At 63.7% G+C, this 14,611-nt stretch overlaps 1 protein-coding gene across 2 annotated transcripts; it reads left to right on the top strand.

The window, feature by feature from the left end:
* The first annotated feature begins 6,705 nt into the window (after positions 1 to 6,705).
* Positions 6,706 to 14,611, top strand: NEUROD4 (neuronal differentiation 4). 2 transcript variants are annotated; one of them, XM_080570516.1, is made up of 3 exons: positions 6,706 to 7,082; positions 7,992 to 8,069; positions 10,039 to 14,611. In XM_080570516.1, exon 3 carries the CDS (start codon positions 10,048 to 10,050, stop codon positions 11,041 to 11,043), a length of 996 nt encoding a protein of 331 aa, XP_080426642.1. In that variant the 5' UTR covers positions 6,706 to 7,082; positions 7,992 to 8,069; positions 10,039 to 10,047; the 3' UTR covers positions 11,044 to 14,611. The 2 variants fall into 2 exon arrangements, with proteins under 2 accessions (XP_080426642.1, XP_080426641.1); XM_080570515.1 differs by lacking the exon at positions 7,992 to 8,069.

Genomic DNA, 14,611 nt, shown 5'->3' with positions numbered 1-14,611 from the left:
TCCCTCCTGGCGCTTCTGGGCAGCTTTCGGAGAGAACTGAGCAATTTTCACGCTTGGGCACGCTTCCACGGGGGCAAGGTGTGTGCCGTGCCGCCACGCAGGACGGCTCTCGTGGCAAAGCCCAGCTCTGAGCCGGCCGAGGAAGGCGCAGGGGGTGGCTCAATGTATGCAGCGACAACCGCAGAAGCAGCAGCAGCAGCTCCCACCTCCGAGCTTGCCGCCGCAGGTGAGAGAAATCTCATTTTGAAAAACACGTCTTTTTTTTTTTTTTTAGTTTTTTTATTTATTTTTTTTTTCCTTGGGAGAAGGCTCGGCACGGGGCTGCTGGGAGCTGCCGCAGAGTGGGATGTCCTCCGGGAGACGGCACAAGTTCTTCCTGACAGCTCCTCGCCGCGTAATTGTTCCCCGAGGTGGGTTTTTGTGTTATTAGCGGCGGATTTCGCCCGGGATGGAGCGAAGCTTCAATTAGACGGCGGCTGACAGAGCCCTCGTGGTTTTGTGCCGGGCGGTGTAATCCGGCGTGAAAGGCTGGCCCCTGTTTGCATACTGCACAAAGGAGCGTGCCTGCACGAGGCATGGCATTGTCCCAAAAACCTGGGGATTGACCCCAAAAAAGGGAGCTGTTTTCGGCACGCAGCCCCTGAGCCTGGAGCTTGGTGGGGGACCCTCGGTGCCCTGGGGAGCTCGGGGTGACGGGGTCGGGACACCGAGGTGGTGGCACCCGGTGGCACAGCAATGCTGGGGACGGCAGGACGTCACCGCCTGGGAGGTGCTGTCCCCAAATGTCCCCAGTGCGCGAACTGGGGGACACTGGGGGTTACTGGAGCCGGGGACCACCCTGCATCCACCACGAGAGGGTGCAGGAGCTGCATCTCCTCGCCTGAATTCACCCCCAGCACCCCCGGCAGCCCCAGCACAGGGCTTCGAGGCTCCCTGGCGCCCTTTTCCTGGCCCTGAAGCAGTTTTGGGTACGGCCACAGCCCGGCACGGGGGGGTCTTTGCCCCCATCCCTTTGCAGAGCATCGGGACGTGGCCCAGGACATCTCCCCAGGAGCGCCCTGGATGCGGTTTCCAAGCCGGGGTTGATTTGGGGAGCCACGGAGCGGCAGCCCTTAGCGGACCCATTTCTAATTAGCTCATCAGCTAATGAACGGATTTGCTTGTAAAATTCTCAAACGCACAATGAGCCGTCCTCTCCCTTCGGGGAGCAGCAGCGGGGATGCTCCGCGGCCACCCCCAGCCAACGTCCCCCTCCTGTGCCCTCCAGCAGCCCGGAAAATCGCCCTTGGCCGGCTCCAGGTGCCCGCAGAGGGGCCCGGGCTCCTCTTCCCCGGGGCTGCTTTCCTCCGAGCCGCACAGGACCAGGAGATCTTCACGCCTGGCCGCTGACTGGGTCCGGGCCAGCTGGACCGGGGCGGGGGGGGGGGCCGTGGTTGTTCCCGGGGGCCGCTGCGGGGCTGCTCGGGGAGGCAGCTGGGCCACGAGGCTGCCAAGCGGGCAGAGAGCACCGAGCCGTGCCCGCAGCGCAACATCTGGGGCCCACGGTGGCCGGCCAGGCAGCAGCGTCGCCGCCTGTGCCAAGGCAGCCTCCTCTTCCTCCTCCTCTTCCTCCTCCTCTTCTTCCTTCTCCTCCTCTTCCTCCTCCTCTTCACCCTCTGGAGTCCAGCCAGGGCAGGGGGCTGCGGCCCCTGGGGATGTGGGGACAGGCTCTGTGCTGGGGTGAATCCGGCCCCAAGAGGCAGGAGCACCACGCAGGACCTCCGCTGCTGCCAGGCTGTGTCCTTTTATTCCCACCTTGGTGGTTTTAAGGGCTCAGAAGTGCCTCAGACAGCAGGGAGAAGCCCTGGGGCCGTCGCTGGGTTGCACCCAGGACCGTGCCCCCACGCACAAGGCAATGCCGACCCCAGATTTCTGGGCACTGGCTCCGTGTGCTGTCCCACGTCCTGCCCACCCCCGGCTGTCCCGCAGCTCCTGCAGCGGGGGGCACTGAGCCTGGGGACCCCTGTGCCCAGCAGCGCCCCGGATCTGGGGTGGGGAGCACCCCAGCGTGGGAAGAGGAGCCCCGCGGGGCTGGCAGGCTGCTGAGATTTCTTACCAGCAGATGTCAGCTCCCGCCCGGGGATGCGCGCCCGGCTCCGGCTGCAGCTCGGCATACTCATGCTGCGGGGCCGTGGCTCTCCCGTGGGTCGAGACATGCTGTGGATTCTCCGTGCCGCTGCCTTCACCTCTTTCTCCTCCTCCAGGAGCTCTTTTTTTGACGTCCAGCTCGGCTCCATCCGGGGTCACGCAAGGCAATGCGCCCTGACCAAAATTACTGCGTGAAGGGGAAGGATTGGGTGCTGTGCTGAGCATCCCGGGGCAGTTTCGGGGCAGGAAAAGGAGAAAAAAGGGGTGAGGGAGCTGCTGGCTGCAGCCTGGGCTGTGCCCCTGCTCCAGGAGGACCAAAGCTGCTGGAAAGTGATGGAGCGGGGCTGGATGCAGCCCCCGGCCCCCTGTGCTCCTGCTCACCCCAGCACTCAGCACCTGGCCCCAGCACCCAGCACCCAGCTCCATCAGCGGCTCGGGGCTGCACCCTGTTTGTGGGAAGCCTTTTGGGGACCCTTTTCTGGGCAGGGTGCTTGGCAGTGCGCCCCCTTTTCCTTTCCAGAGGGCTCACGCAATGGGGTCCTGGGGTCCTGGGGTGGCGCTGAGCGGGATTGCACCGGGTTACGGCACGGCAGGGGCTCCGCTCGCTGTCCCCCGTGTGCGACGTCTGCCTGTCCCCGTGTCCCCAGCACGAGGGTGTCCCCGAGCCCTGCTCTCCGAGGCTCGGCAGCGCAGGATGCCCGTTCCCTGCCAGCTCCGCGGGGCCGCGGGCGGCGCGTGTGGGATTTCCCAGCTGTGCCATCAGGCGTCCTGCAGGGAGCCAAGAGCGGAGCGAGCCAGCAACCGCGCTGGCCCCGAGCCCCTTGTGCTCCCCGGGGGACAGCGGGGCTGGGTGCTGAGCCCAGCTGTGCCCCACGGCCCAGCTGGGCGCTCGAGCAGCATCCCACCCCCGGCTGCGCGCTGTCTGGGAGGCTGCTCGGGGGAAACTGAGGCAGGGAGCCGTGAGAAAAGCTCAGCCCGGGCCATCTCCGGAGCCCTGCACGGCATCGGGACGGGCTGGGTGCCCACAAGCGTGGGGCTCTCCTCGTCCCAGTGCTGGGGGGGCGGGGGGCTGCAGCGAGGGATGGGGATGCCACCGGTCCCCCGAGAGCATCCCCAGCATCTGACACCTCCCAAGCACCCCAGATGGTCCCTTCTCCTCCAGCCAGCAGCCACCGCGCGGTGACAACCCCTGCGGCCAGCCGGACCTGGCGTGGGGCCACCAGGGTGCTCGGGAGCACCCCAGGGCCAAGCTGGGGGGGGGGGGGCACCCCTTTGTCATGCAGAGCGTCCCCCCCACCCCCCCACCCCGCCACCTCGCCCCGGTGCCACCATCGCTCAATTTGACAACCACGGGTCAGCGAGCGCCGGCCGCGCCTGGGCGCCCCCCCCCCACCTCCGCCGCAGCCCAGCCGGGCCCCCCAGCCCCTGATTTCTCTTTAATTGCATTCCCCAATGTCATGCAAATCAGGCGGCCCCGGCGCAGCTGCCGGGATTAAATTAGACCCCGTTAATACGCGGTAATTGCGTTTCCGCACGGGCCCAGGAATTCCAGCCCCGGTGGCGGGGCGGTGGGCAGCGGGGGCCGGGGCGCCGGTGGGCTTTCACAATATTTACTCTGGCAATTACCCTCCCTTCCAGGCCACGGCCCCTCCGGAGCAATCAGATTATGGGATGGAGAGAAGAGCTGGGCGCTGGGCAGGGGTGCTGGGGGCTGGTCCTGGTCCTGGGTGCACCGGTGGGACAAGGGGACGGGGCTTTTGTCCTCCCCGGGCCCCCCCACCATCCTGCTCTGAGCGCTTGGGGTGGTGGCTTTGCCCCCTGTCTGGTGCTCGGGATGGGGGCAGCGTTAAGGTGGAGCCCCCCCACACCCAGCCCTAGCTCCTCCTGCAGCAGCAGGACCTGCTCCAGGACCCCCCAAATTCTCCAGCCCCGCAGGTCGGCTCCTTTGGGATCGTGGCTTTCCCAAGGGGGGTCGCGGGCAGCCCGGTGGTGTGGAGAAGGTGGGGGCGACGCGGACGAGCCCAGGACCTGTCACCTCCTCTCCAGATGTCACGGGGACGGTGAAGTCACCCCCCACGGGAGCTCAGAGGGAAACTGAGGCTCGGGAGGAGCGGGGGTGGAGGGGGACAGGGTGGGGACACGCGGTGCCAAGCCGTGCCACCAGCCCCTGGGGAAAGGAGACGTGGGCAGCGGGAGGGATGGGATGAGACGTGGGGGGACCTGCAGGGGGTGCGGGGGGGGGCTGCTGGAGGTGGGAACCCCCAGGAGATGGGAAGGGTGTGTGTGTGGGGGGGGTGAGGACACGTGGGATGAGGAGAAGAGGGACGGAGGACCCCCGGGAAGGATGCTGGGGGTGAGAGAACACGTGGGGTGGGAGGGCTCGGGGCAGGGGGGGGGCACAGCTGGGCACAGGTTGGCTCCAGGGACCATTAGGACCCCCCCCTGCTTTGCCAGGGGCCGGATTCTTCACCCCCTGCCCCTCTCCTCCCCGCGCCCAGCAGGCGAAGTCCCCACGGCCCCATGCAATATAAATGGTAATGCCCGGCGCAGCTGCCCTCCCCTCCCGGCACCCACCCGGGATGGGACGGGACGGCACAAGGGGGGGGGGGGGGGCTTCACGCCCCCCCCCACCTCACCCCCCCCCCCCCCATGTACACCGAGGACCCCATCCCGGCGCTCCCAGGGGCTCACTGGTGACAGGAGCGGGACGAGGGGAACATCTTGCGAGAGCGGTCCCTGGGGTTGTGTTGGGGGGGGGGGGGGGGTGATCCCCCATAAGCGAACAGATGCCAAGCCCCCCGCACAATGGGATTAGCGTGCGGCACGTGGCCGGCCTTGAAAGGCAGCGGGGCCGGCAGACAATGCGGCCGGCCTGCGCTCGAGGGTCACCCAGGCGCTGGGGGGGGGCCACCGGCGGCCCTGAGCATGGGGACGTCACCGTGTCCCCCCCCCCCCCCGGCGGTGCCCGCCGCCCCTTTTGTGGGGCCGAACCTGTTGGAGCCATCTGTCAGGGAGGGGACGGCGGCGGCGCGGGGCAGTGGCAACAGGCAGATTTATTGGTCGCAAGCTGTTCCCCCTGCCCGGCCCAGCCCGGCGCTGGGAAGTAAGCCATGAAGCCGCTAATGAATTAATTAGTATTCCCCGTAATCCCAGGCTGCCAAGGACGTGATGGCGAGCGCTCGCAATTAATGCGGAGGGTCCTCCGCGCGTCGGAGCGCCCATCGAGCGGCGACGGGCAATGGTCCCGGCAACAGAGGGTGGCTTTTGGGGTGCCACCCCCCGGCCAGGGGGAGAGCGAGGAGCCCAGTAACTGAATGGTTTGTACTGGGGAGCAATGGGGGAGAGGGGAGAAGCGGTGCTGGGGGAGGCGCTCCCTGCCCCAGTGCCTGTCCGGGGCAGACGAGATCCGTGCAGGGCTCCCTGGCTCTCTCCTCCTTAATTAATCTGTTTTTGTGTTTTATTATTATTATTATTATTTCTCTCCATAAGCCCCTCTCGCCGTCCGGAGCTGGAGGCAGAAGCCCCGGGCCCCTTCTCTCTCTTGTCTGAGCAGCAGCGAGCTCAGACGGGCCCCTTCTGGCCGCACCAGCAATTAATTACTCCCCCTCGCACTCTCATTACTGCCGGGAGGGAAACGCGGCCCCCCCGCGCCCACCCCGAGCACCTGTGTCAGAGCCGACGTCACCCAGGGCCACCCCGAGCTCCGCTGCTCCGCGCAGCGCCCGGCCGAGGAGGACACCCAAGGGTGAGCCCCCGGGTGGGTGCTGCGGGAGAAAGGGACGGCCTCGGGTCGCTGCCATGTCCCGCACGGCTGTGCCCTGTTGGATGGGGAGAGTGGGGCAGGGTCTGTCCGGGTGCTGGGCAAACTGGGGAGGTCCTCCAGGGGTGCTCATCCGGGGGTGCTTGTCCAGGGGGTGCTCATTTGGGGTTGTTCAATAGGGGTGACCATCCCGGGGTCCTTATCTGGGGGTGCTTATCCAGGGGTGCCATCCTGGGGTGCTTATTTGGGGGTGCCCATCCAGGGGCCCTTATCTGGGGGTGCTCATCCAGGGGTGCCATCCTGGGGTGCTTATTTGGGGGTGCTCATCCAAGGGTGTTCTTCTGGTGGTGACCATCTCGGGGTGCCCATCCAGAGGTGCTCATCTGGGGGTGCTCATCCAAGGTGTTCTTCTGGGGGTGCCCATCTGGGGGTGCCCACCCAGGGGTGCTCATCTGGGGGTGCTCATCCAAGGTGTTCTTCTGGGGGTGCCCATCTGGGGGTGCCCACCCAGGGGTGCCCATCTTCAGGTGCTCATGCAGAGGTGCTGGTCTGGGGGGTTCTCATCTCAGGGGTGCATTTTTAAGGGTGCCCATCTGGAGGCACCCATCTGGAGGGGCCCATCCAGGGGAGCTCAACCAGAGGTGCTCATCTGGGGGTGCTCGTCTTGGGGTGCCCATCTGGAGGCACCCATCTGGACGCACCCATCTGGAGGTGCCCACCCACAGAAGCCCACCCTGGGGTGCTCTTCCAAGGGAGCTCACCCTGGCGACACCCACCCTGGGGACCCCACCCTGGAGAGCCCACCCTGGGGACCCCACCCACGTCCCCACCCCAGGCTGCTCACCCACAAACACCCACCCAGGGATGCTCAGGGACCACGGGAGCCCCCCGGGGAGCACCCACCCGGGGGGCGCCGGGGGTTGCCGTCGGGGTCCCGGGGGAGGGGGGCAGCGGGAGGAGCCGGGCTCGGTCACCTCCCCCCGAAGGAGGAGCCACCGGGGGGAGCCGCGGCCGTGCAGGAGCCGCCGGCGGCGGGGAGCGCTTCAAAACCGCCCGACAGCGGAGCTGTGCCCGCTCCCGGTGTCGCTCCCGGTGCCGCTCCCGGTGCCGCTCCCGGTGCCGCCGCCCGCCCCCCCGGGGCCGCCGCCACCATGCGCCCGGGCAAGTGACAGCGGGGACTCGCTGCGGTGCCCAGGTAAGGGCGGACCGGGACCCCCCCGGGGGACACACGGAGGACCCCGACGGCCCCTCCGACGGGGCTCCCCGCCCGGCTCCGTGCCTCCCCCCCCCCCCCCAAAAGCCCTGTGACGGTGTGGGGGTCGCAAGGGTGCGGGGCACCGGGAGCCACTCCCGGGGGGGTCGGTGCCGGGCGCCAGCCCGAGGGGAGCAAGCGGGGGGCGCACGGCCCCCAGCCCCAACCGGTGTCCTTCTCCCCCACCCCCCCCGGTCCCTCTGGTCGAGGCTCCCCGTGGCCGTCGGGGCGGGATCGGGCCCCCCATGCCCCCGGTGGCACCGGGACCGGTCCACCCCCCCCAACTTTTCCCCCATGCACGTCGGGGCCGGGCTGTGGATCAGAATGGAGGTGGGGGGAGATGGGGGAGATGCCCCAGCTTTTGTTTCTCGAGTCCTGGGGGGGGGGGAGCCCGAGGGGGGAGGCCGGGGGGGGGGGTCCCAGTGATTTTTCCCAGCGAATCCTGCCCGGGGCCAGGAGCCCAGCGGGGAGGGAGCCTCCGCAGCTGAGGCCAAGGGAGCTTCTGGCTCCCCCCCAGCCTGGACCCAAAAACTCTTCCCCTTCTCTCCTGCAGCCCCGCATCCCGGGAACGGGCTGGATTTGGTGGCTACCAGCACCCCCCGGCTTCCTCCCACTTTTCCAGGGGTGTGTGGGTGCTGCAGGGATGCCCTTGGGCAGTTTTATTCCCTCCCCAAAAAATCCATCGCATCCCTTCTTCTCTGCACCTGTTTGGCTGATGGTTGCACTGGGACTGGGACCAGGAGTGGGACCGGGCTGGAGAAGCTCCTGGGTCCAGGACTCAAAGGCACCAGTGATCCCATGGCCATACTGGGGCTGAAGGAGCAGCTGGAGGGTTTTTAATCTCCCTGGCAGCCAGAGCCCACCGGGTCCACGTACAGCTGGGCCACATCCTGCTGCGTTCCCAGGCAGGACACGGTGCAGAGGTCTCAGGTAAATCTTAATTTTCATGGTCCTCCTGCGGCTGCCTTGTCCCTCCTGCCCACCTCTGTGCTGAATTCCCATTTTGTGCCCGGCTCTCGTGCCAGCATCTCCCCCGGATCCGGCTCCCAGCCCTTTCTTCTGCTTCGGGTGGTCCTGTTTGGGGTCAGGGTCTTCAGCCCTGCAGTCGGTCTCTGTCCCGAACCTGCCGTGCTCCTCTTGGGGATCAAGTCTGCTGGAAGGAAACCACCAAAGGGTGGAAGCCGAGTTCCTGGTCCTGCAGGAAAGGAAAAGGAATTGATCCTACTTGTTTTGGGATGGGAGCCCGGTGCCCCGTGACACAAAGGGAGAACCGGGAGAGCTCAGGAGAGCCGAGCCATGGCAAACCGAAAATTAAGTTTTTAGCTTTCTCCCAATGGGTTCCTGGTGGTTCGTTCAGACAGTGTGGGGTGGAGATGTCCAAAAGGAAAGGTATCCGAACAAAACAGGCTGGAAAAGCTTCCCACTCGCAGTGGGTTCCCAGCTCTCCTCATCTTCCTTGGAAAACTGGGAAGTTACTTCGTCAGCCAATTCCCTTTTTGTCTACCTTTCCCCCATTTTTTTTTTTAATTATTTATTAAATCTATAGTCTGGAGAAAAAGCGAGAGCAAAATCCCTGCAAGCTCAAACTGGAAATCATTTCCAAAGGGGCAACCTCCTGACAGCCTCCCAGGGGAATACTGCCCTGCAAAGTGCCGGGAAGGGGGGAACCAGCTGGTCCTGCCTCTCGCACAAAGCCCCAAACCCGGCAATTTTTCACCGATAGCACCCGACTGGGCGGGAATTGTGGTGCAGAGGATGAGCGAGGGCTGGGTGCTGAGGGCAGGGGTGCAGGGCCAGGTCTCCGAGGGTGGAGGGAAAGCAACCCTCGGGCTCACAGCCCCAGAACCGTGGGCTGGGGGGGGTGTCCGAGCAGACCTGCAGCCCTTTCTGGTGCGAAGCGGGTGCAGCCCTTGCTCAGCTGTGGTCCGCCCAGGGTGCTGGTAGAGGATATTTGGACCCTGCTCCCTCCCAGCTTGGCCAGCCCCATCAGTTCATCCCAAAGATGTTCCTTCACTGCCTTCGCTCGCCAGATCTCAGAGCATCTGACCGCCTCCGATTGCTTTACCCGAGAGTTAATTGGGGCCACACGGTCCTCCCGGGATGCGGTGGCTGGGCAGAGCAATTAACACCCTAATCCAGCCCCCGAGCCCCATCACGCATATTAAAAGTGGGATTTTCCACGTGGGGTGGGCAGGGGCGGTGGAGCCGGGGCTCGGACAGCACACTTTCAGCAAAGCTGCTTAGATGCTAAGCTTTATTAAATGAGGCGGGCACGGTGACAGGATCTGGGGGGGCTGATTAACATGAAACCCCGGCTGCTTTGTGCGGCGGGACTGCGCTCGTTATGGCAGAGAGAAATGAAGGTGCAGGCAAATGTGCTCAGGTTAGGGCAGGAGAAGCTCCAGGGACGGCTCAGCAGGGGGACCTTGACTTTTTCAGGCTTCCTTTTGCAGCCCACAAAGTGGAATCAGGGTTGAAGCCATGAGAATGGGGCTGGACCAGGGGGAGATCAGGCTCCAAGTCAAACTCATGGGTGGGAATAACCCCAAAGTAAATTACTGGAAGTCCCCAGGAAAAAGTTCCAGTGGCTCCTGACTCAACGTGTCGGCTACGGGACTGAGAGCTGATTACAGCCCCATAAAGGTTGTCTGAAACCACGCCTTTTAGTAGAAAAACCATAACTGTGGTGCCTTGTGCTGGATGCCATACATTACAGTGATGGGCATGTAACAAAAATCACTAGAAATTTCTGTAGGGATAGACAGTCAGATTCCATAGGCACCACTGGAGGACAGAAAGCAGTCGATGTCTCTGGAAGATGATTTTGTGCTCGGTTCCTAATGCACCGAGCGAGTCTCCTGCTGGGATTCATTAACTTCTCCTTGTCCCCTTCTTGCAGAGGCCAGGGATGACGAAGACGTACGCCAAGCCCAAGGAGATGGCGGAGCTCCTGAGCACCCAAGCCTGGATGGACGAAACGCTGAGCTCCAAAGGCGAGCTGAAGGAAGAGGACGGCAGGCAAGGTCCCTTTGGGTTGGTGCCTGGCTTGAACGAAGAGCATGACAGCATCGAGGAAGAAGAGGAGGAAGAGGATGACGGGGAAAAGCCGAAGAGAAGAGGACCAAAGAAGAAGAAGATGACCAAGGCGAGGCTGGAGCGATTCAGGGCCCGGCGGGTGAAGGCCAATGCCCGCGAGCGCACGCGGATGCACGGCCTGAACGATGCTCTGGACAACCTGAGGAGGGTGATGCCCTGCTACTCCAAGACGCAGAAATTGTCCAAGATCGAGACCCTGAGGCTTGCGAGGAATTACATCTGGGCTCTGTCTGAGGTGCTCGAAACGGGGCAGACTCCTGAAGGCAAGAGCTTTGTGGAGATGCTCTGCAAGGGCTTGTCGCAGCCCACCAGCAACCTGGTGGCTGGCTGCTTGCAGCTGGGGCCGCAGACCCTGTTCCTGGAGAAGCACGAAGAAAAGTCCCCGGTGTGCGACTCGGCCATTTCCAGCCACTCCTTCAGCTACCAGTCCCCGGGGCTCCCCAGCCCGCCCTACGGGTCGATGGAAACCCACCTGCTGCATCTGAAGCCTCCGACCTTCAAGAGCCTGGTGGATGCGTCCTTCGGAGCCCACCCCAATGACTGCACCACTCCCCCCTACGAGGGGCCCCTGACGCCGCCCCTGAGCATCAGCGGGAACTTCTCCCTGAAGCAAGACGGGTCCCCAGACCTGGATAAATCCTACACCTTCATGGCCCACTACCCCTCGGTCGGCCTGGCGGGCGCACACGGACACGGAGCACACTTCCAAAGCGCGGTGCCCCGCTACGAGATCCCCATAGACATGAGCTACGAGTCCTACCCGCACCACGTGGCCGGGCCCCAGCTCAATGCCATCTTCAACGAGTAGCAAAGCAGGGTCAGACCCGAACTCTGGAGACAGGGAGAAGTTCGGCCGAGCTGCGGAGCTGTTTCTAGAAGGGACACAGCCTGAGCAAGGGAATCGCTGCTCCGGGGCGGCGCGAGACCTCTGAGCATCTCTGCAGGACGTCACTGCGCAAGGTGCAGCTGGCCCTCCTGTCCTCCTCCAGCCCGTGCCACCTCGCTGAGTTTCAGAGCTGCCCCCAGACCCCTTCCTGAGAGCTGAACCCAGATTGCAGACCCCCGTATCTGCGTGAAACGCCCGCAACACCTTCTCCAGGTGTGGTGGGAAAGGGGTTTCGGTGCAGGACCAGCACCGAGGAGCTGGTCCCAGGCACGTCCAGCTGGGGACGGGGCTCTTGTCCGCACAGCTCTTCTGCTCCAGGCTCCGGAGCTGAATCCTGCTCGGGTGGCGGAGCCTGGGCGCTGAGCTCCATCACCAGCCACAGCTGAGCCGCTGCTCCCCTCTCCCTCTCCCCCAGAGATGCTCACGGAGGTGGCTTCGCCCTGTACGTTTCCAGCTTCGCCTGATGCGAGCCCGCTCCAGCACCAGGGACAAACATTTGCTGAGCCTCCAGAGCTCGGCTCGCTCCCTCCTCGGTGTGGGAGCCCCAAGCCCCTCGGCCCCCTCGGGTTGTCCAGTTCCCCGTTCCCCTCCTAGGGCAGCCAAGGGTCCAGCCCCAGAGGTGGGAATGATGTGGACCACCCCCAGAAGACCCCCGGGGTTTCTTCCCACCCGAGGGAGACCCGTGCCACCGTATCTGCCCCGTCAAGATCTCCGTGACGATCCCTCCTCGGCTCGTCCCCGCTGCCCTGGTCCTCAGCCTCAGCCCTCGGACCCAAAACCAGCAGGCGACTGTCACGGATCGTGGCACCTCGCTGGAGGATGCTCGACCTTTCAGAGCACAAATATCCCGGACTCGAGAGCTGAAACAGGAGCCACCAGGGCCGTATCTTAGGGTTTGTAGAGTACCTACCATGATCCGCGTTCCCAAGACATCCTGCCAAAAGAAGCGTGTCTTAATTCCCTGTTTTATTTATTATTTACTTGGGGAGGGGGGGGGTGCGTGTCTAATTTATTTCCCTCTGTTTTACATGAAATGTGGAATGTGCTGAAGAACCTCCTCATTTTCCGGTTGACTTCCAAGTGCTTAGTTGGAGTTAGCTTTGTGGAGACGTGTGGTTTTTGCAGTGCTGTTGCTCCAGGATTATTTATTAGCCATTATTTATTTAATTTATTTTCCTCCTGCCCTGGCGGTCTATCTTCTGGTGACTGAACCAAGTACTTTAGCCGAGGGGTTGCATATTTAATGGTGAACTCCATATTTAACATTGCCATTTCTCGTGTTTTGGATGGTGCCCAGCAGCTCCCAACTCGTCCCCTGTATTTCTATGAGCAATAACTTTTAAAGGCTATGCAACTATTTTTGTTTTCAAGAAAATGCAGGCAACTATTTTTGAAATCCCCACTGGCCTCGCGAGCCCGGCTGGCCGAACCTCACTCTTTTACCGAGGTGTTTTGTACAGAGTTGGGAATTTGGAGATGATTTGCGCTCCGGAGGTCCCTGCCCAGCCCCTGGATCCCGGGGCTTGTTTCCTTTTGTACTGAGAGCAAATGTTTATCCTTTTGTAAAGAAAGCAGAATTGGGTTTTTAGCTCAAATAAAGTTGTGGTCTTGTTTGAAGCAACATCACCGCGGGGCTGTCGTCTCCTTGTCTGTGGTCTTCAGCGTGGCGGCGCGGGCTGCCTGGCAGGGAAACCAGCGGGACCCGGGGAGTTTTGATCCCAAACCCCCCATGCTGGGGTCCGGCTGGGATCCCTGACCGCGGGGCTGGGCTCCGTGCGCTGCTGGGAGCCAGGACGGTCCCCAGGGGTGGCAGGAGGTGGGTGGCACTGGGCTCCCCCGCGGGGTGGTGGCATTTAGCATCCAGCTGCTGCTGGCTCTGCTCCGGGGCTCTGCTCGCTGTCCCTGACACATCAGTCATCCGCAACTAGTTTTCACGGGCTGCACGTCACAAACATGCTCACGCACATGTTGGCGTGTGCCCAGACATACGTGTGGACTCGCACACGCACATGGGGACCTCCCCATGCACGCCAGCAGCCACGCGCACCCCCCGCAGCCTCGCTCACACACAAATATCACACGTGCACAGCAGCACTTTGCACGCTGGCACGCCATCCTCTTGCTCTCCCCTACACAGCTGCATGTGTGCACACACAGGAGGTTGCCAAAATGTGCACACACGCAGGTGTGCACGCACCAACGTCCTGGTTTCACCCCGGCCACGTGCAAGGTGTGCATCGCCCTGCCCGCGCTCGGCGCTTTGCTCGCCGGAGCCTGCCTTGCCCAGCTGTGCTCAAATCCTGGAGCAGCTCCTGGCTGCCGCTGGGGCCTCTCGTCCCCGCTGTCCCCTCGCATGGGGACCTGAGTGCCACGTGTCCCCGCGCCGCTCGGTGCCTCCCCGTCCCCCCCAGCCCCACGCCGGCTGCTGCACAGAGCCCGGTGGGAGCCGCTGAGCGCCTCGTCCCTGCAAGCTGTGCATGGCAAGGGGGCTCTCCGGGGGGGGCCCGCAGCTGCAGCTTTGCTGCTAAGGGATGGGGGGACGTGCAGGCAGGCGTGGAGGCCTCCTGTGTCCCCTAACCAAGAGGGTCTTACCCTCTACACCGGGGTCTTACCCTGCCCCAGGCTGTGCGTGCCGTGGGCTGGGGGTTATTGCAGCCAGCAGAGAGGGTGAGACCCCCCTCAGTGACCCCTGCAAGGATGCCGGGGCAGCAGTGGAAGGAAAAACAGCCTCTGGCTGTGGCAACACTGCCAGCTCAGCGCTGGTGCTCAGAGTCCAGCTGTGCCCCGGCCCTCCCGACCCCCCCCCCAGCACCCTTCGGTGGCCAAACTCATCTCCAAAACGCAGGGAGCTGCACCAGGCTGTGGCCAACGCCACTGAGCTTGTGCACGGTCCCTTGTGAGCACTCTGCTGTTCCCTGGTGCCTTGGGGGGCTTTAGGACTTGGGGGGACACTTAGGGGGATGCCCTGGTGTCTCTGCAGCATGCAGACACTTCGCCCTCTGCTCAGGTTTTGGGGACAGCAGTGCCACTTGTCACTGTCCCTAGCGAGGACGTGCAGCCACGGTGGGCATCTTGGCTGCGGTGCGAGGAGAGCAGGGTCCCTGCCCCATGAGTTTAGTCCACCAGGAGCACTTACCCGGCCTTAATGACTTATTAGCATCGAGCACAAAGGAGCCTTTGTTAAAAACTCCCCCTGTCCCGTGCCGTGTCTCAGCTGGGGCTGGAGGATGCTCCTTTGGGAAGAAGGACCAGGGAGGCTGGAGCAGGGGATGGTCCGTCCTCTCCTCCTGCATCTCAACGTGATGGGAGAGCGTCGCTTTTGGGAAACGGCTCTGTGTGGGGTGGTGGGACCCCAGGTGGAGAGGTTTGGCCTCGTGGAGATGGCACGCAGAGGTGCCAGGCTTCCTGGAGGTGCCCCAGCTGGAAGCACTTGGGGACGGAGATGTCCCAGAGCAGGGAGACCGTGTGTCCCCCAGCGTGGTTCAGTAAC

This window comes from Anser brachyrhynchus (assembly GCF_964034855.1).
Source record: "Anser brachyrhynchus genome assembly, chromosome: 29".
NCBI lineage: Eukaryota > Metazoa > Chordata > Aves > Anseriformes > Anatidae > Anser > Anser brachyrhynchus.
Note: the sequence above shows the minus strand (reverse complement) of the source record. Positions and strands in the feature narration are given on the sequence as shown.

Bases quoted from the DNA above. Each gene is read 5' to 3' on its own strand.
- NEUROD4 (XM_080570515.1), top strand. From the start codon at position 10,048: ATGACGAAGACGTACGCCAAGCCCAAGGAGATGGCGGAGCTCCTGAGC.